This window comes from Myodes glareolus, chromosome 12, assembly GCF_982192425.1.
Source record: "Myodes glareolus chromosome 12, mMyoGla1.1, whole genome shotgun sequence".
NCBI classification, from domain to species: domain Eukaryota; kingdom Metazoa; phylum Chordata; class Mammalia; order Rodentia; family Cricetidae; genus Myodes; species Myodes glareolus.
In genome coordinates this window covers 25,123,069-25,147,790 of record NC_142037.1, presented here as the reverse complement: position 1 = coordinate 25,147,790, position 24,722 = coordinate 25,123,069, and the positions used below count along the sequence as shown (strand labels likewise).

Genomic DNA, 24,722 nt, shown 5'->3' with positions numbered 1-24,722 from the left:
TCTCCATTTCAGGGTATTCCTGTCGGTTGGTGTCACAGAACATGGCCCTTATCCTGTTGAAGGAGGACTCTTTAGACGTAAGTACTTTGCCAAACATTATATCTAATACAGCTGCAGGAAGTTATTTACTGTGATTATTAATCAGTTTAATTTTTTTGTTAAAGACAATTGTAAAACTACTCTATTTAGTATGTCCTTATGAATGCATTCCATAAAGCCTCATCGCTAAACATCAAAATGTTGTGGGCTTAGAATACTACCTCCTGGTAATATTATACTCTCATAGTCCCAAACATTTTCAATGGGTCGGTTTTGCTCTTGTTTGGCTTTGTTAACTCTGAAGTTTTACATGGCATGATGGCATCTATTGATTTGCATAAAGTGGTAATGGCTGATTCAAGGTTCCAAGGGAGGTTCCTAGGGAGGTTCTTTTGGGTAGATGCCTCCCAATACAGCTAATAGTCAAGTTCTGGTAGCTGCTTAGTTTTATGCAGCAATAGGGTTCAGGTGCATTTAATTCCCCAAAACCAGATGCCAACAGATCATGGAGAATGGTACAGTATGGGTACCAGAGTATTTTTATAGGTATGTGTATTCCTGGCTGTGCTGGCTACTTTTGTGTCAACTTGACATAAGCTGGAATCACTGGAGACGAGGAAGCATCAAGGGAGAAAATGCTTCCATAAGACTGGACATAGGCAGGGGCTTGGTCCTGCCTCAAATGATGTAACAGAGTGTGTTGACTCCCCATGGGAGGCCTCACCCTTTCTGAGGAGTGGATGGGGGTGGGATGGGGAGAAGTTGGGAGACGGGGAGTATGGGAAGGAGAGGGAACTGGGATTGGTATGTAATATAAGATAGGTTTTTTTTTTAATAAAAAAGTTGATAGTTAAAAAAAAAAGATTGGACTGTAGGAAAGCCTCCAAAGTATTTTCTTAATTGGTGATCAACAGGGGAGGGTCCAGCCCATTGTGTGTGGTGCCATCCCTGGGCAGGTGGTCCTGGGTTCTACAAGAAAGCAAGCTGAGCAAGCCATGCAGAGTAAGGTAATAAGCAGCATCCCTCCATGGCCTCTGCCTCAGCTCCTGTCTCCAGGTTCCTGCCCTGCTTGAGTTCCTGTGATGACCTCCCTTGATTGTGAACAGTAATGTGGAAAGTGTAAGCCAAATAAACCACCCCCAGTTTGCTTTTGGTCATGATTGTTTCATCACAGCAGTTAGCAAGTAACCCTAACTAAGACAGGCGTAACGGACTATTGCCCTGTTGGTGTTTGGAGAGGATCCTGGAAGGACGTGGGCACTTTGGGCTAGAAAAGTCACTGAGTGTTGAAAGCTCAGTGGGCTGTTCTGGAGGAGCGTGGAAGATAAGAATGTTGAAGGCAGTGCAGATGATAAAGGCCTGACTTACGAAGTCTCAAAGGGACGGAAAAAAACTCTGGTGGGTCATTTGTGTTTAGAATCTGTAGTGTCTAGTCAGTTGGAGCTGAAGAATCAGCCGTGATTAACAAGAGACCAAAACCACTGAGGTAAAACCTTTGTTTTGCTGGGACAATGGCTGTTAGTCTGCTGGGCTTGGAGAATCTGCCATTAGGAAGAGACCAGCATCACTGAGGTGAGATCTGGGAAATATTTCCTCAGAGTCGGCATACACAAGCTATGTTTAGAGGTGGCCGAAGTTGTGCTTGGTGCCGGCAGCCAAACTTGATCGTGTAAGCGTTGGGGGTAAACCCCACTAAGCCTCTCAGGGTTCAGAAGGACCGCCACGGCAGGCAAAAACCGGCTAAAGTTATCTGAGGGTAAATAAAATAAATTCGCTCACTTAAGTCTTTTTATCATGTCTCATTTACTACTCCTGTGCTGTCTCCAAAGCTTGCTCTATGTTTCCCCTTCGATGTTTCTCGCTGTTGCTTTGCTTCCCATCCCGCGTGGCTTCCAGTGTGCACACACACACAGAGTTAACAAGTGTGCATTTCACAGAATCCTAAAAACCAGGTGGACCCGGCAAGGAGGTGCCTTGTGTCTCAGAGGGGGCGTGGCTGTGAAGCTCCCCGGCAGATACCGGGAGGATTAATTCAGAACCCATACAAAATTCTAAGAAGTCGTTTGCGTGCGCTGACTTGGTTTCTTAAGTGTGACTAGCTAGGCTGGAAGTTTGGGATTAATTGTTGTGGAAAGATGCAGCAGTGCTGTGGCGCTTTTTCAGCACTTTTGCGTCTTTCCCTGGCGGCTGAGAACACGGCCCTGGTAACCATAGTAACCCGCAGGCCTGGGGGAAAGGCAAAGGTGTTTGATTTGCGTCCAGCTACCTGACTTACCTGCTGGCACCCAGGTCAGAAGGAATTTCTTTCTCTGGGTCCGGTTTACTGACCCAAGCCTTCTTCCTGGGTCTCTAGGGGTAAAGGCATAAACAGTTAATCTCCTGGGCTGTGATCTTACGTTAATTGAAACCGAGGTGAAGGGTAAATACAGAATATTAATAGCTTGTTAGGTTAGAGCAAAAAGCCAGGAGATTACACCTTCCTGAGTCTGCTGCTAGAGAATTCAGGGCCACGCAGGCCTGTTTATCAGTAAGAACAGACATACTGTCTCTGTGTTCAGTGCGTCCTGCTTGGGGCTCCTTTCTTGTCAATGAGTCCTGTCAATAAAGATAGTTGTGGGACATTAACTTATGTAGATTTGACTATGAGAATACAGGTTTGGCTGAGCAAATGCTTCCACACAAGGGCTCCATGGTGTGGAAAAAGGTATACAGTTGCCTGTATGGGAAGAAGTTATCTCAATGAATGGTTTATACACTGCTGGGATATTTTGGAAGGGAGAAACATCGTGATTTCACAAGATTTCTGCAGAATTGAGAGTGGCTATCCAAAAGACAGGTGTTCCCGAAGCTTTGCAAGTCGGGTTCTCCGTATGGAGTGTCCTCACTCCTGTGGATTTGTCTAATAGAACAGAGCCTTCAATGGTACATTCACTGTATATTTGGGGACTGTCGTCATGTAAGAGTTCCCCCAGGTGGCACTGGTTTTGAAAACATGCAGCGGCCATGAAGAACAGCTGAGCCTTACCTCTGTGAGAGACCAGTGGAGAAAGTGGAGCCTCAGAAGCAGGTGAAGACCCAGAACTGAAGGGGTCATGGAGAGAAACTGAGGCTCGTCACCATCAGGAGAGCCTAGGAGAGGGGATTGGTGAAAGAAAGTGCATCCCAGGTGCAGCAGAAGACCCCAGCATTTTGGAGATGCCAGCACCATGGATGACCACTAAGAACAGCAGCGGTAGTGGAGTGGAGCCTTCCAAAGCCTGGAGGACACGCTGTGTGTGCTGCAGGGGGCTGAGCTGGAGAGATGACCCAAGCCCCTTGCAGGAGCCCAGAAAACCATGAGTGAATCCCAAATAATCAGGCATTGAGTTATCTACACAGTTGGAGTTTGCTTTTGCTTTGTTCAGATTGTGACTGTGCCTCGGTTCTTCCCTCTTGAAGAAAGTATTACATTTAAATTTGATTTTTACAGAAGTCCACAGCTGAGAAATTTTTAACCTTTAAAAGGGATTTTGGATTTTTTTTAAGAGGCTGGATATTTTAAAGGGACTGAACTTTTAATGTGTTTCGATTTGTTAAGAATGTGAACTTTTAAAGTTCCTTATATTTTTCATGGGAGATCTTGAGGGTAAATAAGAAGAGAAAGGTTGTGTCTTAATAGCGATGTACTTGTGTGTCAAGTTGATAAGGGGTCAGCTGTGCTGGCTAGTTTTACGTCAGCTTGACACAAGCTAGGGTCACTGGGGCAGAGGGAACCTCAGCTGAGAAAATGCCTCCATAAGGTTGGGCCATAGACAAGCCTGTAGGACATTTTCTTAATTAGTGATTGATGGGGAGGGCCCAGTCACTGTGGGTGGTACCATCTCTGGGCTGAGGCCCTGGGTTCTATAAGGAAGCAGTCTGAGCAAGCCATCAGGAGTAAGCCAGTAAGCACATCCCTCTATGGCCTCTGTATCGGTTTCTGCCCTGCTTGAATTGCTGTCCTGACTTCCTTTGATGATGAGCAGTGCTGTGGGAGTGTACGCCAAATAAACCCTTCCCTCCCATGCTTGTTTTTGGTCATGGTGTTTCATCACAGCGGTAGAAACCCTAACAAAGGCCCTGGCGTAAAGCCCCCTGAGAAAGTAACAACCGGGGCTGACTCAAGGGGAACCAAGGACCCTGTAAAGTTATTTGATGTGAAAATATTAGTTGAATATGAGGTTTCATTCCATTGCCCAGACTTCCAGCAGGTTCTGTTGGTATTCACAGTGCCCCTCTAGGTGGTATATCTAGCGCCAGTGTTGGGAGCAATGCCTGCTCTGGTTACACTTTGAAAAGGGAGAGAGAGCGTGGAGTTTCTGTTGGTGAAAACTTGGGAGACCCCCTACTATGAAGACCAGTTCTTTGTACTCCCTTAGGGTCTCATGGGTCAGCAGCTGAGCCCAGGCTCAGTGTGGAGTCCAGGATGTCATGTGTAAGATGCCAGCCTTGCGCTGAGTGCTTTAGGGTGCTTCTGCATGAGGCTTGTTCTTGTCTGTGCAAACTTCTAGTCAACTCTATACCTGGGACAATCAGCTTGCAAAGAGAAAAGCTTCATCTATCTCACTCTTTGGGGGTTTTATTTGGCCCTCATGGTTGGGTCCCCCCATTTCTTTGGGCTGTGTCAAGACAGAGCATTAGTGGGACCATGTGGTGGAATACTGTCACTCACCTCAGGGTCAGAAGACCAGGAAAGCCAAAGAATGAAGTCTGAGCCCATAATCCCCATCAGGGCATGCTTCTGGTGACTCCAAGACCTTTTATTAGGTTCTACCTCTTCGAGGTTTCACCATCTGCCAGAAACATCACCCTGGAGACCAAGGCATTAATTAGCACAGGGGTCTTTGTAGAGTTTTCAGCAACCAAACTAGGTAAGAAGCCTAGGATCCCAGGTCATGGAGCACCTCCCAGACTCACTTCCTTCCTTCTCTGGAACACTAAGGAAACCTTCTTTGGACACAGTGTCCTGATGTTCCCAGCACTCGCCAGCACATGTGTCTTTATTTTGCTTTTCATGACTGGAAATATGCTGTGTGTGTGCACGCATGCATGCACACATGTTCACATTGTGAGGTAAACCGTAACCATTTTGACATTGACGCACAGCTGGATGACATCAGGGACATCCACACTGTCGTGTAACCATTACCACCATCCCTTCCCAGAGCGCCTTTCTTCATTCTAGACTAAAATTCTGTGCCCATTAGATAACATCTTCCAGACTCAGAAGATGGTTTGGCAAAAGAGAGCTTGGTGTGCAAATATGAGGACCTGAGGGCAGTGGCTTTCCAGCTCCCAGGTCAAAAGCTGCACATGCTCCGTGTGTACCTGTAACCCCAGCTGGGGTTGGGGAGCAGACGCAGGAGGATTACTGGGACTTGCTGGCCACCAGCTTAGCTCCAGGTTCAGTGTGAGAGCTTTTCTTAAGAGAATTAGTCAGGGAATAAGGGCAGGACAGTTGACATTTCCTCTGACTTCCATGAGTAGATGGATGGACACACACACACACACACAAATGATAATGTTTATTTCTCACCTTATCTGCAGATTATAGAAGTCACTATTCTACTCGTATATCCAGGAATTTGATTTCCTTACATTATTTGACCACTTCTTGGAGAATTCGAACCTCCAACCAATCTTACTCATTTGATCTTCCTACACTTCGTTCAGACCTTTATACCTCACACCAGGAACTTCAATTTAAAAACAACATAAAACGAAATGATTGGAAGAGCCATGTGTCTTCAATAGTTAGTGTCTGGAAACATGAAAACGCTTCCTGCTTCTCTGTTTCTCCTCTCTCCCTCTCTTTGTCCCTTTCCTTTTCCCGAGAGAATCTCACTGTGTAGTCAAGACAGGCTAGGAGGGGGCTTGGAGAGATGACTCAGTGGTTAAGAACACCAGCTGCTCTTCCAGGGGAACCAGGTTCAATTCCTAATACCCCCATGGAGGCTCACAACTGTGTGTAGCTCTAGTCCTCAAGGGATCCAATGTGCTTTCATGGACCCCAGAGGCACTGCGTGCTCGTGGTGTGCGGAGATCCATTCGGCAGACTCATACACGTCAAATAAAAATAAATAAATTTTCAAAAGCAAAAGACTGGCTAGGTGCCCCGCGCTACCATCTCGCCCGCAAGAACGACGCGGGACACTTAGGATCCTTCTGCAGCAAAGCTTTAATGCGTCTTGAGAGGGAGAGCATAAGCTTACATGGCGGAGACCCAGAACGAGGGGAACCCAGCCCTTATAAAGGAAACAGTCCTCGCTTCTGACGTGTCACTCTTGGATTGGTCCGCTGCCCATTATCCCAGATGATGCCTCGGAAGTAGGCAGGGACTCAGCAGTAGTAAGTTACCAAGCACACGCGCTGGGATTAAAGGCGTGTGCTACAACACCTTGAACTCACAGAGATCTGCCTGTCTCTGCCTCCCAGGCATTGGGACCAAAGGCGTGTACCACCACACCTTGAGGTCACAGAGGTCAATCTCTACCTTTGTCCCTTGAAGCAATGGAGAATGTGGTTGCGGCCCTCCACAGCTAGGGACTTGTCTTTTAGCGAAGGTTTGTTCAGGATCCATGATCCTCACCCTCCTGAGTGCTGGGCTCTCACACCCGTGTCTCTGCTGGCCCTCAGGTAAATTACTAGCCAGGTATGGTAAATAACCACTGGAAACTGACTAGGTTTCAAGAAGAACTGTCAGTTGCAAGTAAGCTGGGTTTCAGTGGCTTCATGTGGCTGCTGGCTCCCACACTGAGAGGCGCAGTACAGGGAATTTAGAAACTCTCAGGGCAGCGATCCAGTCAGGTTCCAAATGCGCACATGGAGTTTGTAAAGTTTTATTGGAACACAGCTGTGCACGCTTGTCCATGTCTTGCCAGTGACGGCTACAATGCTACCAGGGCAGAGGCCAGTGGAGGGCAACACAGGTCACAAGCAGGAAATGCTGAGAGTCACTATCCTGTTCTCTACGGAGTTCCCTGGCCTGGTCATGTCTGGCAAGTTGAAAGGCCCTCAATTGTAGGCACACGGCTCAATTATCCCTCTGTTCTAAAGTGGTGATTTTAAGAGTTCAAATGAATTCTTGGGAAAATGGGATCTGTGCTAATTTGGGGAAATGGAAAGCCATAGCCATAAGGAAATGTCCGGAAACCCCTCTACTAAAGGGAGTGGGAAGTTATTTAGGAAAAACGTGGAACTTGTACAGTCAGACTTGAAGACGTAGGAAGTGTGTGCGGGTGTGCAGCTGGAGGGATGTGGGCCACAGCTCACAGTGTGTCCTGCAAGGAGCGTGCCACAAGCTGTGAGATGCTTGTGGTCCCATTTTCTAGAGTACCCGGAGAATAGAGAATCCCAGCTGTACACAGTTACCCATGGAACAGGGAATACCGCACCACTTTCTAATATGGTGTGATATTGTTATAACCTTCCGATCTAAGCCAATAGAGGCAGGGTAAGAAAGAAAAAATTCCGATTTATCGCAGCAATGAAGAAGGAAAATAATATAGGATTGATTAGCAAACCAAATCATGTAGTGTAAAGGAGATATATTATGCTTCCATAAGCATGCATTTTCTTTACCAAGTATTTTAGTTAGGGAAATCCTTTCATTCTATTTTAAAACTTTATTATCAGAGAAAAGAGAAAAACCATAAAATCATTTCACTTGATGTAGGAAAAAACCAATACTCGTTTATGGCTAAGCACCAGGAAGACGCTTGGAAGCCTGGCAGGGGTGTGAATCCTATTGAGCTAGTGCACCTGTCAAGACTTAATCCACCCATCTCCCACCAACGCTGGTGGTGAAGTGACAGACAGTTCTCTGAGAAGACAACCATGATGTAGGCATGTCCTTGTCATGTTCCTTTTAACAGTACACTGCAGGCACCTGATTCATTATGGTGCAGGAGGGGGACGTCACCTATAATTAACGGTATGATTGGCTATGCAGACGTTAGAAGAGAAGCCATAGATGAATCATAATTAGGGTCAAAATGGATTGTTGGATGTATCTGAAAGAAATAAGCCTCAAGGGCAATTAAAGCTTCTTTGTACCTTACTTTTGTCCAGTAGCTTTGGAGAAATCACTGAATCCTGTTTATAATTTTCCATAATGTCTTTAAGTTATGGGTCTCTAAGTTGGATTTTTGGTTTTCATGTCAATGAAATAATATTTGAGATATCTTTGTACAGTTTGCGTGTCTGGTTCACGTTTCTGTCACTTTTCTCAGGCAGCTAGATTAGTGTTTAGATTAGAGAGCGTTTGGTGTTTCAAAGCCGGTGGGAGGCAGTTTGGAAGTTTTTCACTTTTCCTGTCTTCCCGAGTGCTGCAGAGGCAGGCATCTCCCGGGTTCACATCTGCAGGCAAGGAGCCACTCAACTGTCTTGAATGCATCTAGACATGCTCAATTTCTAGCCAGAGTCTTCTAGCATGCTCACCTTGTCCAGGAGTTTCCTTTGTCCTGTGATCATCAGGGATGTATGCTAGGATTCTCCGTTACACGCCTGCTTCCTGACTGTGGGGGTTCCCAGTGGGTAGCTTCCCTCTGATTCAGGACAAGTCTGCCGGGCTGTGTAAGGCATCCCCTGTCAGCACTTAGAGCCTCTCTCTTTCAGTAGCGTGGTCTTAGTAGTGTGTCCTGGTGCCGTATGGCTGGCCTGCTGTGTGCTGCTGTGTGGTTGCAGCCTTTCGGAGAACAGGTCTTTCTTTCCCAGGTGATAAATCTGGATCCTTTCCGTGTTTCTGATCTTTCATAACCAGCTGCAAAACTAAAATTTGGGGAGCGGCGTTTGCTGGAGCTCTGCTTGTTCAGGTTCTCAGTGTCCCTCACCGTCCCCTGCTGGGGGGAATCTAGAGAAACAACAGCGGTCCTAGAGTGTTTTGCCTCTGTAACATTCACTTTTTTATGCCTCAATCATGCCAGGGATCCATGTTTTTTGTGTTTTTTTTTTTTCTTTTTAAATAGTCAAATCCAATAGGTCGAGTTGGGTCATGAGCCGCAAAAATCACTGTGTCAAACGCATGTACATGTGGCTCCCATTGAACTTAATAACAGCCCCTTGACTCCTCCCGCAGCTGCTGCCCAGCCTGCAGCCGCCACTGAGCTCCAGGGTGGCGCAGGTGGATTTTAAGCAAACATGTAGAGATTAAATAGCTAATTGGAAATGATTTTTGCAGAGTAAAGCTGAAGTCTGGTGTACCCTGCAAAGGAAATCATTGCAGACATACAAATAGCTTATTGTTCATTTTAATTAGAGTTTGGGTGGAAGACAAGATTCAACTGATAAATCTCCACCAGATTCAAGCAGGACTGAAAACCCTGGGCGTTTGTATGAAAATGGCAGAGGCTGCCATGTCAGACCGGATGGAGAAACGGTTTTATTTCCTCTGTTTTAATTGTTTTGACTCCAGTAATATAGTAATATAGTTGTTATCGAGTGGCCGTGTCCAATTTTAAAATACTATAGCCTAATAGATTTTGTCTTTTCCTTATTCTCAAGCCATTTAAAAGTGAGCGTTGTGTTTTAATTCTTAGAGTTGATGTTCTAAAAATTTTTTTACACTTATTTATTATTTTACGTTTATGGCTGATCTGAGTATTTGGTATTTTAGTAATCTTCTCTGAGAAATGACTGGATTACTTTATGACTAGGGAGCAGCCTGGACAGTTTGACAGCATAGAAGTGAAAACTCAGTGGTCTGTTACGACTCTTCAGGAGCAGAGGCAGCAGCAGATACTCCCCTGATCTTTGCTGACCTTTTCTGACCCTTCCTCCTTGAAGCATTCTTGATTTGACTTTTTATAGTGATTGCATTTATGGGTGAATTGAGCTGGTTAGTTTTTGCCAGAGTTCCATCATGTGACTTACTGAAATCGCCAAGGTTTCATTTCTTCCCTTTGGATTTTCTTTCTTAATGCTGAGTTGGAAAAGCTAGAGCAGTGTTGGGAAACTGGCGTAGGCAGCAGTCAGCCCCTCCTCTGCTCTCCCTCCGAGTGTCTCTTCTTTCATCCTAAGGCAGAGGTTGCCGTTCAGTGTCCGGGTGAGAACGCACGCAGCGTGAGAAGGGCGCGAGGTCTTTGCATGTGTTGCACACCACGAAGCCACGGTGTGCACACACGTTTGGACTTAATGTCTGTTTAACCAATGGCTTTTGCCGCTTGATGACTTCCTGTTGATACTGGTTTATACATTCCCATGTTAGAGACCATAGAAGTTGCTTATTGGTCTGTAGACTATGTTCATGTTCCTAACATGTAAACATGTGATTTTCACAGAACTGTTCTCCAGAAATGTGCTTAGGAATTGAAAGATCATGTCTATGAATGAATAAGGTTACAGTTTTAGAGGCGACTCCTCGGTGGGCTCAAGAATTGAAGACATTGATGGCCCAAGTAATTTACTGTACCTAGTAATGTACTGTAGATCCCTAGTTTTGCTACCTCTCGGTAGACGTTGTACCTGGCTATACTTTAGACCAGAACTCGTCATTCTTCAATGAGTCTTGAAAGTGAAGAGAGGAAGAGAGATTGAAAGGTCACTGCTAAGGCTGAGCAAGACTGCTGGGTCAGAGCCCTTTGTGTGTATGTGCAGGATGAGGGAGCTGTGGGGCAGCCTGGGGAGGGAGGACATGGAGAAGGTTCTGCCATGGGTGGACAGTTCTCGCGTGGGAGTGCCATGGGTGGACAGTTCTGTGTGGGAGTGCTGCATTCTTCCTTCCCGCTTTTTTCTTTATTGCATTTCAAAATTATTTTCAGAATATTTGAGCAGTGTATTTTCCTTGTATTCTTCTCCTTCCTTCCAAGTCCTTCCAGATCCTTCCCACCTCCTTATTCACCCACCCAATTTCATTTACTTTCTCTCAAAAACAAACAATGGTAAAAACCCACAAAAGAAGGGGAAAAAAGAACAAGAAAAAAGTTTTTTTTAAAAAAAAAGAAGAAAAACAGTCCACCAAACCTTAACAACAATGAAGGCACACAGAAAACATGGAGTCCATGTTGTACTGCTCACCTACCGCTGCTGAGCACCAGGCCTGGCGGTTGCCTGGGTGACAGCCCAGCGTCGCTCCACTGGTTAAACTGATTTTCCCTCTCCCAGCAGGTATCAATTGCAAATAGTGTCTTGGTTATGGGTGGTTCTTTGTACCCACTGCCCCTTCTCCAGCAAGTCTGCGTTCTTGTCCCAGGTAAGATCTGTAGTGGGAGAGTCAGATGGCACAGGTACCAGCGGGGTAGGAAGCGTGTGGCTGCTCCCTGTGTAGATAATATCCTGCCTGGTCCTGTGCTCACACTAGTCGGAGTCCCTGCTTAGGATACTGGAGACTAATCTAATTAGGTAATTTGTGACTGCGAGGCTCTAGAGCACCATTTCTCAACTGGTGGGCCGTGACCCCTGTGCTCATCGGAAAACACAGATATTTACATTATGATTCGTATCAGTAGCGAAATTATAGTTATGAAGTAACAACAAAATAATTTTTATAGTTGAGGGTTACCACAACGTGAGGAACTGTATTAAAGGGTCACAGCCATTAGGAAGGTCCAGAACCACCACCCTAGGGTGATGGAGAATTGTAATAATGGCAGTAACCAGATTAAAAATGAAATGGTCTTTTAGGAATCTTAATAATTACTATGCCCTTCCTAGTAGGATTCCTGTGTGTTTCGGGGATTGCATCCTGCTGGGAGAACTCTGCCTAGACGTAGTTAGTGACTGCCTTGAGCTGTCCCAGGGACAAATGGGGTGACATTTCTGCTAGGTATATCAACCGCGTGCTCTGTGAGATTCTCCTGCAATAGAAAAAAAACCCTGAACACCAAGAGGAAAATAACTCCCGTTCTGGACATGGCAGCAGTGTACTAAGAAAAAGCTTGAGCTTCTGCTTTCGGTTTACAAGGAAGGGAGGCGAGGTTACCCTCCTGCCGAAGGAAGGTTGTTGTAGGAGGAGCTCAGTTAACACTTAGGAAAGATGCTGCCAGTGTAACTTGCTCTGTGAATTAATGAGCAGGAACTCTACTTAGCAGGTTGGACTCAGGTTCCTAGTCTGTTGGGGACATGCCAGGAGAAATTAACCTCGAAATCTGTCCATTTACTGAATCTAGTTTTGTTTTGTTTTATTCAACCCTTTTGTAACTTCCTTGCCATTGTCCTGTATTGTTCATAGTTAGACACACACAGGCTGTAACCTGTGTTCTCTGCAGCCAGGGCCTTATGGACAGAGAATGTCGTTTCCTGCAGATGTCAGGATGAAAGCTCGTTTCTTCACTAATATCGATAGTTACCAAACCCAGTGCTGATATTAGCGTTGCTGCTGAAGCACAGATTCCTTTCAAGGGCTTGGAGGTTTGTCCTGTTGTCAAGACTGGAAACTTGTGGAAAACAACAGTTTACGGACTGGAGCTAATTCTCCTCGAGCTCTGGTAGCTCTAAGAGCCACGGCAAGGGCCTGGGGGAGATGGATCAGTGATGGATCAGTGTGTAAGGTGAGGAGTTCCATCAACACCTGCCTGGAAACCAAGGTGGTGACTTCTGCGTGTGATCCCAGAGCTGGGTGGAGAGGCACAGACAGCCTGGCCCTGGGCTCACTGGCCAGCCAACTTAGCATACTAGGTGAGCTCCAGGCCAGTGAGAGGCCCTGTCTCAAAAAACTGCATAGTTTCTGAGGATCACTACCTGAACTTGTACTGTGGCCTCCACATGTATGCACATGCATGTACAAGCACACACACATCCATGCAGGCACACTCCACATGCACAAGTACGCACTTGTGCAAACACATACATATCATGTAAAGTGGTGTTAAAAGCATTATGTATTACTCACTACATTGTATTAGATGGAAATTCATTGCACATAGCGGTGGTTTTATTAGTAAAGACATTTTCATTCACTTGCATCTTGATTTTCCTTACAGATCTAATTGCAGACTCTGAAGTCATGAAAGGGTTTTCCCTCCATTTTTTAATTTATGCAGGATTTGGAAATATCAGTCAAAAATAGAAAAGTCATACAAGTCTACAAAATGCATGTTTTTATAGAAAACCTCTTTCTGTCAGTATGGCCAGTTTCTCTCTTGCCCTGGGTCAGTCCCTTGATGACTTTAGGACACTGGACTTCCACTGAAGGAAGTTAAGGTACACAGACCTTGCTTATGTTGTAGACCCCAAGCTTATCTTTCCACATCTCCCTGGCACTTTGTTTAGTAGCATAGCTGGAGCCCCCCACATCCTGTCACAGTGTGTGGCCCGGCCCCTGACTGTGAAGGGTGTTCTGAGTACCTGAGGGGTCAGCTGCCTGGTCTTTAGGCTCTGTTTGCCATCTCTCCTTCTCTCTTGGATAGCCCTGGCTCTGCTCGTGTGAAATAGGATTGCTTCCTAACCATTTATGAAGATTTAGTTCTCCATGGATTCCTGCTAGGGTATGTCTGCTCCGTGCGATGGTCTCCAGCTTGTCTTATCCCCTTTGCTGGAATGAACACTTCTTTGTCAATGTGAGTCACCCATGTGTAGAGATGTGCTTTTTAAAAATGTCTTTTGGGGATCACAAATCACACAGTAAAAGCAGGTCAGCACACAGACGCTGAGGAAATAGCTTGGCTTGTACACCGAGCTTTAGCACTCACCCATTTCATGGATTTGTACACTACAAACACAACATTCTCAGTTGCAGTGCTCACAAGGTCACAGTGCCTTGGTTTTAAGTGATATTTCATGTTAACAAGCCTTCCTGTTCCCCGAATGTGGCCACTCTCTCCTCTCATTGGCTGCATCCAATAGGAAAGAGATGAAAAATTAAAGGCTGCCATTAAAATAAGTGGAGTAGTCCTTTGAAAGAATTGTTTGACTGTTGCCAGTTAAAAACGACAACTTAGGGCTGAGACGTGTGAGGTAAAATGAGAGACCCCACATCTAAAAATCAAGGTGGAGAACAATAGAAGAAATATTACATTCATCTCTGGTTTTCACATGCATGGGTGAACATATGCACATGCCTGCTCACACATGTGCATGCACACGTACACACACACACACACACACACACACACACACGAGGCATTAAAGTATGGCAATAACCAGGCCTTTGACTCACTCCTCGCTGCTGTATAAGGAAGCCAGATTTATACTATTTCTTGACGGTAGAGAAACTGTATTCTATCTTTAAAATGTACATATAAATGCAGATTACATATGTGTGATTGCTTCGTTTGCTTGTGGGTTTTGAGCTGGGAACTCAACTTTAGGCCTCATTCACACTAATACCTAACCACTGAGCTTCCTCCCAGGGACCTCGTCTTTAAAACAGTTGGTGCCAAGTGAGTGCTTCAGACACTCTCTGAATCCAAACCCTGAGAAGATGTTTATTCCTCACAGGAAACCGTCTTGCTCTCTCTTGGGTATTAGCAGTGGCCATGCTTCTGTAGGAGAAGCAGCACAGCTTGCTTTCCCTAGTCTTGTGTTCAAGGTCACGGTCCCCATGGCTTTGGCTGACAGTGGTGAAGGGGCTGGAATTCCTCAGTCGCTTACGGCTCACTCATAGGTTACAGAGACGGAAGAGGAGAAAGAGAGGAAATGGGAGTGTGGGATGGGATGTGCTCCCACGTGGCTGTGTTGTCACCTCCAGTGGACAGACACTCAGAGTGTCTCATAGCGTGTCTCTCTGTAACTTACATTTTGCTAAGTGGTCAGGTGTCCCGGGTAATCTTAACAAGATAATTTAATGTTTTAGAAAGCACAAATATGGCAGAGTTGAGCGTGGCCTTGAAACAGTTTACCTCCCAAGCACAAATTACAGTATTTCAAAAAAAAAAAAAATGCCCTGCTCTAAAAGCAACGGAAGCCTACACATGGCTATGTGTTTACCAAGTGAGTGATTTACTGTTATTAGTTGGATAAGCACAAGCTGTGGGAACTATGCTGGCCCAGGGGTGGTCTTGTCTCTGAGCTGCTTTGCAGGAAAATAGTCAACTTACCCGAATGAAATGATCGGTGCAATTTTCCTGACGCCCGGCCCTCTCCAGCTCTTCACTTCTGTTTCGGCTCCTGTATGTTTAACCAAGGATATTATTTAAAAAAATTAATTCCTTCCATCTGCAGGAGTGGGCTGCCTTCGACAAACTTGAGGTAGCTGCGATCTATAAGGTCTTTTTGCATGTAAATTTTCTCCAAAGATCCTAAACGTTTGTGTTCTCCTTCCCCGGTATAAGGCAATCAATCGTAGCCACAGTGCTCATGCAGTTGTGTTTTGGGCTAAGAAGGTGCTGAAGGTGAGAGTGGACCAATCAGAACTGTGGTCGAAGGGTAATGAGCTCCTCCCTGAGCCTAGCCTTTGACTGAGCCTTGGTGGAGACGTGGGATACGGAGGCCTGACAAGGGCTTGTTAATGAGAGACTAGCTTCCTACCTTTGTCTGTCCCTTTCTGGAAACAAGCAAATATGGTCTCTGAAAATATCAAATATTCATGAAACGATGAAGAAATGCAATACTCCAAATGCGCCTTGAAACGCACTGCCCCGTGCTCCTGCACACCGGAGGTATTGGTCTTAAATTACGAGTACTACCCTAGTGCCTGCACTCTAGTGCTAGTTGACCCTCCGGGTTCTACAACACACAGGCCTCGGCAATTGAAAGCTTATTAAATTATGCCTTCGTGTGGGAACCAACACCGTGTGTTGGAGCAGTGAGCAGGGAAGGTTTGGGGAGAGGCAGGAGTGATGGGGTCTCCTTCCAGCCCCCGCCCTTCACAGACTCTGGGTTGTTAGCGCTTCAGTTCGTAGAATGTTTTCAAAACTGGAGGTCTCTCGCATCATTTACCGGTTCCTTTGAGTTCTGTGTTGATCTTCTAAATAGCTAGAAATTAAATAAAATTACTTAAGAACCAAGAGGTCTCGGTATGTAGCCAGTTGTTTTTGTTGAACCCTTGCCGTGGCACGTTTGCCTTCACACGTGGGACTGCCAGGCTTGAGTCGCTTTTAAAGGGTCACACAACCAAGAGCCGACCTCCTGGCTCCAAAGTAATTATCTTAGATTCTCCATCTCAGCTTTTCTGGTGCTCCCAATATTTCGCAGTCCACATTGACTCTGGCGTGAATTTGAAGCACCGGTTCTAGCTGAGGGAGGGAAGCCTGGGTGTGGATGGGATAAATGATTTATTCGCTGTTTCCTAGTTGCTAAGCAGACTTGTGAGCAACTGGAGATAAACAGGAAGGACACAGAAGGATGCTTAAATGGCACTGGTGGTCTAACTGGAGTGAACACAATAGCGCAAGTGTCTTGAAGGGCCATTAAGAAGATTCTGGGTGAAGAGGTGCTTGCGGTTGGGTAAAGGAGAGGGGGTGGGGTTGTTTTCTGGGACACATATACTTGTTTTGTAGACAGTGCCTCTCACTTGCCTGGAGCTCACTAGGTTAAGAATCCTCTCGTGCCCATCTTTGCCTCCCCAGCATTGGAATTATATGTGCATGCTACAAAGCCTTTCATTTTATATATGTGGTTTCTGGGTATCAAGCTCAGATCTTCTGACTTGCAAGACAAGTACTTCATTAGCCAAGTTATTGCCCCAGTCCCACAGACAGCATCTTTAGACAGGGCAGATAAGAGAACCCTTGGCAACCTCCAGTATTAGCCGGTGCGCTATCTTCCCACTTTGACCAAAGATCTAACACAATTAGGAAAAGGGAAGAAAGATTTATTTTGACTCATGGTTTTAGAGAGTTCGGTCTGTGATGGTTTGGCCCTATACTTCAGGGCAGCACATCACGGCAGTGGGAGTGGATCCTGTTCCTCACTGCAGACAGGAAGCAGAGAACGGGAAAATAGGAAATTTGCTAGTGCAAGACATAATCCTATAGGGCACGCCCCAACCGCCTACTTCCTCTAGCTGGGTCTTGCTCCTACTTTTCACCAAGCACCGATAATGCTGTTATATCATTAAATCATCCACTATCAGATAATCATCTCTAGAAACGCCATTACAATCACATCCAGATATATACTTCCCTGTTTTCCCGGGCAGTCCAGTCAAGTCGACAGTCTAGATCAGTGGTTCTCAGCTTATGGGTTGTGACTTCTTTGGGGAGGGGGTCAATGACCTTTTTACAGGAGTCACCTAAGACCAGTGGAAAACAGACATTTGCCTTGTGATTCATAACAGTAGCAAAATTACAGTAATGAAGTAGCAATGGAAGTTATTTTGTAGTTAGGAATCACCACAACATGAGGAACTGCATTAAAGGGTCACAGCATTAGGAAGGCTGAGAACCACTGATCTAGACTGACCATCACATCCCGTTGCAAACCCATTACAGGGCCACAAGAAATCCTCTAGCTAAAAGCCGGGAAGGGAAGGACTTGCTAGTCACAGAACTGCTTTGATCCTTAGTTTTGGCTCAGCCTCTAGAATATAAGAAGCAAATGTCAGTTGCTTGTGCTGCGTGGTCAGCACACTTAATTGTGAAAACCTGAGCCAGCACAGGGAAGTGTGTTGTCATTGATTAAGAGAGTGTGTAGTCGGCGTTCTGTCACCATGGAAACAAAAACTCTGAGGTAAGCAACTTATGAGGAAGGACATTTATTTTGGCTCACACACCTTAAGTCCGGGATCATTTGGTCTGGATGCTCGGGGGCCTGTGGTGAGTCCACACTCCGCTGTGGCAGGTGTGCAGGCTCAGGTAGAGCTGTCCGCCTCCTGCCAGCCAGGAAGCCGAGAGGGATCCAGTCGTCCTGGCAGCTCTTTCCAGGCCTCACACCCTGAAGGCGCCACCACCTTCCAATAGTTGCCAAGCCTTTGACACAGGATCCTTCGGGGGACATTTTAAGACTCAAATCACAGCAGATGAGGAAGCCTGCTATTTCACAGTCTAGCTGGACATCCTATCTTTGACAAGCCATGCTAATGTACCCTCTGCCCTGTGGAACGCAGACTTGACAACATATGGAAATGCCAGGTGCCAGGTGCACAGTGAAGGTTCTGCTGAGGGCTGAGGACGCTGCCTGAGGATCTGCGTTGTCTATCAGATGGTTGCTTAGAGAACCTGGGCTCCAGTAGATGCTTCGTTCTGTGACTTAAACTTTTACGGCATCAATTGCACGGCTGTGTCTGTGACACACTCCTGCATGCCTGCCGGACTCCCAGGTAGCCTCCACTTTTGCTGACTTAGAAACCTGTGCTGTTTGCCCCTAAGACTCTTGAAAGTCTTTGACTTGGGGCCTCACATTTTTTTTTTTTTATGATTCAAGGTTTTGCCTTAATGTAAGTTTCTGCAGACAAGTTCCAGTTGCAACCACTGGTGCAGGAGCCAGCCGTTTTCCTCTGAGTCTTTTCTGCAGCTCACACTTGCAGATGTGCTGTTCTCTGCCTGTGTGCATTCTCTTCCCTTCTCCTCGCTGCCCCTCCTCTCTTCCCTCCACAGCACTGTCTACGTGCTAGGGCTGCAGAGAGAGACCACCCCAGACCGGGAGATAAAACAGCAGAAAGTCACCCTCTTATTATAGCTAATATCAAGTGTATTTGTTAGGGTTCTCTAGAGGAACAGGACTTATAGAAGGAATCTCTTTTTCTTCCTCTTCCTCCCCCCCCTCCTCTGTGTGTGTGTGTGTGTGTGTATGTGTGTGTGTGTGTGTGTGTGTGTGTGTGTGTGTGATTTATTAGAATGGCTTACAAGCTGTGGTCTAGCTAGCTCAGCAATGGCTGTCTACCAACAAAGTTCTAAGGAGCCAGTAGGTGTTCCCATGAGGTCGGGTGTCTCAGCTGGCCTTCTGTGTACACCAGAATTCAAGAGAAATAGGCTGTAATGCCAGTGAAGGGATGGACTTGCCAGCAAGGGGGAGGGCAAACAGGCAAAGAGAGAGCAAGCCTCCTTCTTCTACATCCTTTATAGAGGCTGCCAGCGGAAGGTGTGGTCCAGATTAAAGGTGGATCTCCCCACCTCAAAGATCTGGATTCGAAGTGGGTCTTCACCCTCTGCATGATTTAGTTAAGAAGAAGTCAAGCACAGGTGTACTCAATCATTTCGGTTTTGGTTAATTCCAGATATAGTCAACTTGACAACCAAGAATAGCCATCACATCCAGGTGTGGGTGATTGGCGCCCTCCGAGGCTGTGAAGGAAGACCTGTTGCAAGGTTCCATGGTGTCTGGTGACTTCTGCCCTCTGTTTTGTAGATGGCTGTCTCCTCATTACCTTTTCTCTGTCCACAGTTCTGTGCACATTTCTCTTCTTCCTAGGGGTTGGGTTAGGTGCCCTAATTCCTTTATCCTAACTACTTCTTACAGGCCGTGTCTCCAAATAAGGTTATATTCTGATGATGCTGGAGGTCTGTCCTTCAGCATGTCTGTTACTATTGGACGTGCCCCACCCTGTAACCCTGTCTCTTCTTTGTGGTGAGGATAGGCATTACCTTGGAAACACCCCGAGCCTGCGTTTGATAAGAGGATGGACCATCTCTATGGATAGTGCAACCATAGGTCAGTTAAAAACTGTCTGGACTCTTTCTGTTGACTTGATACTGTGACATGTTTGCTATTCTCTAGCCCACATTCCTTTTGAGGACCTGAACCAGGATCAGTGCTGCAACCCCTCTGGGCACTTAGAAGGTGCCTGCAGCCATGGCTACTGTCAAGGCACCCGGTGGCTGTGGGTTTCTGTCACCACGTCAGTCAGCATTGTTGAACTCCACACAATTTGATTTATAAAGGAAAAGAATACATTAGTTCTTATCATTGAAAAGTATAGGTATTTAACTATTCTAAAAATTAAACTAATATCCAGGATAATTGAGTGGTATTCCTGGGTATTTAAAAGACCCAGGGGCATTATGTTTCCCCTTTAGATTATCAGCTGGATACAGATGTCTGTGACCTCAACAAATAGAATCTGGGTTTCCCTCAGGTTCGGCCCTTATTGCCCATCCCTACCAGACATTGCATCAGAAACACAGGTGCAAGCATCTGTTGCTGGGAGGGCACTGCCAGTAAGACAATGACTTTAAGTGACTTCCCTTGCCAAGTTCTAGGTGTCCAGTCCCTTGTGTAGAAGACTGACATAACGGACAGTCATTTGCAGTTACATTGCCATCTGTCAAAACAAAACATGCCCATCAAACCAAACATGTCAATCAAGAAATGGAGAAGTCCATCTCCCCTCTTTTTATTCTTCTGTGGGGCTCTGGAGCACGGTCCACCGCCCAGCTGTAAGATTACTAAGTTAATCATAATGTCAAAGAATTTTCCTCATTAACCTTGCCTCTTAATGTTCCCCGTGGGATTGTAACTGACGAGGCCTGATGGCTGACTTCTGAACTCGCCCTGCCAGTGGAAAGCGTCTCAAGCTCTTAAACCAAACCATCAATCTTGCTAATGCCTCTGATGAAGCTGCCAAGGGGTCTTTGGATGGTTTTCTTGTCTGCCCCCTTTCTCTTTGGAGGCTAATATGCCCCAAATATTTTCCTAACTACGCTCCCAGCAGGGATTATAGCAGCACCAACAGGCTCGCTCTTTCAGTAATTGATGCTCCCTCACTTGCATAGCGTGCTCCAAGGAGGCACGCTGTCATCACAGGCCTCTCTTCGGTTTAGACCTTTGCCATCTGTTAAGATTGATCCCGATCTTGGGAATCTCCGCTCTGGCTTCACTCCTCCCATTTCAGACCCTGCCCCTCAGAAAGTCCTCCAAGGGTCAGCTCCTCCCCCAGGGCTGATCAAGACTATGCCTACAGGGTCTTGGGACCTATAGGTCAGCTTTGTGCTCTCTCTCTCCTGCCTTCCCTAGAGTCACCCAGGAGTTGCTTCGCTATGCTCTGTTTTTTAAATCTGGGTTTATCAATTTGGTCTGATTTGGCTTATTTCATTGATGGAGAAACCCAGTAACTGGGCTCCAGTACTTACCAGTGACCCTTTAGATTGGCCCTCCTCTGAGTCACTCGACTGGTCACCCTTCTGCATTGCCCTTTTCGTTGCATCAGAAGCAGTTGGTCTGCACCCCTAAACTCCGGACAGGAGTTAAGGTAACCCCTGAAGGGGGAATGTGGGAGTAGGGTTAGATGGATTCCCTGGTAGACTGACAGAGAGAGAGAGAGAGAGGAGCCATGGCTAAGTAACAAGCAAGGTGAACTTTCAAGCTGGATTGGCTTCTTCCCCATCCTCCTGACCTGAGGCAAAAGCCTGGCAGCTTCAAACAAAGGCATTGTGGGCTTTTCCTCCCTTCTTTGGGGCCCTCTACTGATTGCTTGTCTCACCAAGTTCAGGGCCAGATCAGGGCATGTTTCAACAACAGTCGTGAGCCAATCAGCTTCCCCATCCTTCTTCAGTCTGACCAACCCTACCTAAATCACTCCAAAGACTTTAAAACTCCCAGCCGTCAGGGAGAGGCCAGGCTCTGGCGTCTTGAGTACCCCTTGAGCTATGCAGAGGGTCCTAGCCTGTGTGTGCCTATTGCATGTGTGTTTCTGCACCCCCTCCCCCAAAAGCCTTTTTTATTTTTTGCCAGCAGAGCCTAAAAGTCCACTCTAATGAATCCATAAGATTCCATTAGCCTTTCACCATTTTCACGCTTTAAAAAGATGACCTTAACCATAGTCTTTAATTAGTTTTCCAGTCTTGAATACACAGTCTTCATAAATCCCTTACAATCCTCTTCAGGAATATTATTTTAATTTTAAGAGTAACAACTGAGAAATAAGTATCTTTAGCTGAAGGCCCGCTGAATGTTTTGCTCCAGGTAGCGTGTGTGTAGTACCACAGTTTTCCAGCTTTGGTAGAAAATCCTCCGTTGTGGAGGTGTAAGCCACAGAGCAGGCCTCAGTCGTCTTTGTCTTAGTTCTATTTTTGGCGATTTCTCTCGGGGGCATCTCCTTCCCTCACTCCCACCCCACTCCCCTTTTTTTTTTCTTTTTTAGAGTAGCAGCTTCCATTTTCCCTTGGCCACAGGAAGAAATGCCGTGGTAAAGGATAGCATATATTGTTAAACTTGTAACTTATATTAATAATGTTAGCCTCTAACTTACATTAATATGTTTAGCCTACCATCTAGAGGGAACTTAGGATGCCTAGAAAGGGGGAAGACAGTGTCCCATTTGCTTCTGTTCTCTACTCATTGGCTTGCTCAGCCGGCTTTCTTATATAATCCTGGACCACATGCCCAGGGGTGGTGCTGCCCACAATGGGCTGGGCCCTCCCTCATCAAATCAAGATAACACCCCATAGACATGCCCACAGGCCAATCTGATGGAGGCAGATCCTCCATTGGGGATCCCTCTTCTCGGGTGACTCTATGTCAAGCTGGCAGTCACTACCCAGCACTGACAGTGTTATAATTTTCATGGCAGCACAGATTAACCGTATGGTAAAACCAGTGGCTTTTTGACTTGTACAAAGTATACCTTGCTGAAAGAGTCAAACTCTGCCAGTGACTGCTTTCAAAGCAAATGGTTGTTATGTTTCCAGCAGAGGCAACCCCACCACCTTCATGCAAGCAAAGGCTTTTTTTTATTCTTCCTCCCCCTGAGCAGGAGAAAACCAGGCTTGAGATTGTGTGTCTGAAGTTTTATTTCTATGTGAATTGGGGCCATCTGGTCATGGAAACTCCAAAGTTTCGTGGCTCAGGGATTTAGTTGCGTGACTGTGAGCGCTCCTAGTTTTGCTTGCAATTAGTGAAAGATAATGTGTTCTGCGGCCATGTATAACTCCCAGGATCCTCTGGGGCAAGTCCATTCCAAGACTTGTGGTGTGTCCAAGAGTCGTGACAGTGCGGATCTCCAGAGAGATGCCTAATTAGTTGGAACCAAGGCTTTCCCCCCTTTCATGAGGCAACACTTATATGTTGTGACACTAATTTCACAGTGTCGGTTTTCCTGCCAGCGGCCCCTGCTTTAATCCTCACTTCACATGCATCGCTGTGCCTCTCTCGTGGATGAAATTTGGCCAGAGGAGAGCAGTTTCAAGTGACAGGGCTGTGACTTGCTGAGTACAGCTAGCTGACACTCACACACTTATGAATGGAGGGACCTCCTGAACCTTTTCTAAGGGAGTGGCTGCACAGGAAGTCCTGAGACGGGCCATGGTGCTGATACCTGCTGAATGTGCTTCTTGCTGTGCACACTGATGGCATTCACTGTGCACGCTGGTGGCACTCACTGTGCGCGCTGGTGGAATTCACTGTGCACGCTGATGGCACTCGCTGTGCACGCTGGTGGCACTCGCTGTGCACGCTGGTGGCACTCACTGTGCACGCTGGTGGCACTCGCTGTGCGTTCTGGTGACACTCGCTGTGCACGCTGGTGGCACTCACTGTGCACGCTGGTGGCACTCGCTGTGCGTTCTGGTGACACTCGCTGTGCACGCTGGTGGCACTCACTGTGCATGCTGGTGGCACTCACTGCTGGTGACACTCACTGTGCATGCTGGTGGCACTCACTGCTGGTGACACTCACTGTGCACGCTGGTGGCACTCGCTGTGCGCGCTGGTGACATTCGCTGTGCACGCTGGTGGCACTTCATGGTACATGCTGGTGACATTGTGCATGCTGGTGGCACTCACTGTACACACTGGTGACACTCACTGTGTGTATTGGTGACACTCACTGTGCATGCTGGTGACACTCGCTGTGCACGCTGGTGGCAGCCAGTGAGTACAACATTGGAGGGTGAAGTGAGCATGATTATTGATTGGCCAGTGAGCAGGATTTGGTTTCCTCCTGATTCTCTGTGTATACCAAAGGCCACTGTCTCATGTAGCGGGGGGGGGGGGGAACAAACAAGCAGACTCCCTCAAGTCCCTTTTCTCATCCTTCATTTTAATTTAGGATAACAGTAACTGCTTGTGGGACTGACTGGGGTGTTTTCTGGGGACTGATTCTGGTTCAGAAGCCTTTGGCTCTGCCAGAGACCACAGGCTTCACAAGCAAAGGCTGGAGCGGGACAGTTGTTACTGATCAGCTACAGTGTCTGCATCTTGGGTTGTTGGCTCTGTGTTTTCTAAAACTTTGTCTTACTCATGATTCTTCAGCAGGGGCAGTGGCGCCATCCTGTGGGGCCTTTGTGGGTGATGGCAATGCTGCCTTGGGACCCATGGGCTAGTGCCGCTGCAGAAATGAAGTTTTATGCTTACTTAATTTTAATTTAAATGTAATTAGTGCCACGCAACTCGTAGTGGCTACCATGTGGGGTGGGGCAGATGAGACTATTTGGACGGAAGACAGCTGGACTTGGCTTTAGGCCAGGGTAGGTCTATCTCGTTGGTCCTTATGCTTTGAGGAGAGGCTTGTGGTTCGGAATCTTGGAAGCCTTTATTTCCCCGGCAGCGTTTTGTCCGGGGCTGCGAGGGTTGTCTTTGTCCCGAAGCAAAGGCTCACAGCTCATCGGCGATTTCCTCATTGAGATGCTGGAAAGGACACACAGGAAGGACATCTGCTGCTCGTTTGCCTTGCAGTGACCCAGGGAACATCAGGATACGAGTTTGCCAAACATTTAAAACTGCAGCCCCTCCGAGCTCTTCTTTCAGCTTTCCGTAGTTTGAGACACGGTTTTCCCTCTCCTTGCACACTCAAAATAATCCTTTGCACACCAGCATTTCTCAGATAGGAGGCACCCGTGGAGTTGCACAATTGAACTCAGTCCAGACATCAGATCCAATCTATCTGGAGCTGGAGTCAGATCCCACCTGGGAAGGGC

At 46.6% G+C, this 24,722-nt stretch overlaps 1 protein-coding gene across 7 annotated transcripts in view; it reads left to right on the top strand.

Annotated features, from left to right (window-relative positions):
* Atp8a2 (ATPase phospholipid transporting 8A2) overlaps positions 1 to 24,722 on the top strand; it is a 577,323-nt gene that overhangs the window by 225,901 nt on the left and 326,700 nt on the right. For all 7 annotated transcript variants that reach the window (XM_087912148.1, XM_087912155.1, XM_087912154.1 and 4 more), the window contains exon 24: positions 13 to 77. In XM_087912148.1, the coding sequence (XP_087768274.1) occupies positions 13 to 77 (65 nt within the window). The remainder of the gene's footprint in view (positions 1 to 12; positions 78 to 24,722) is intronic.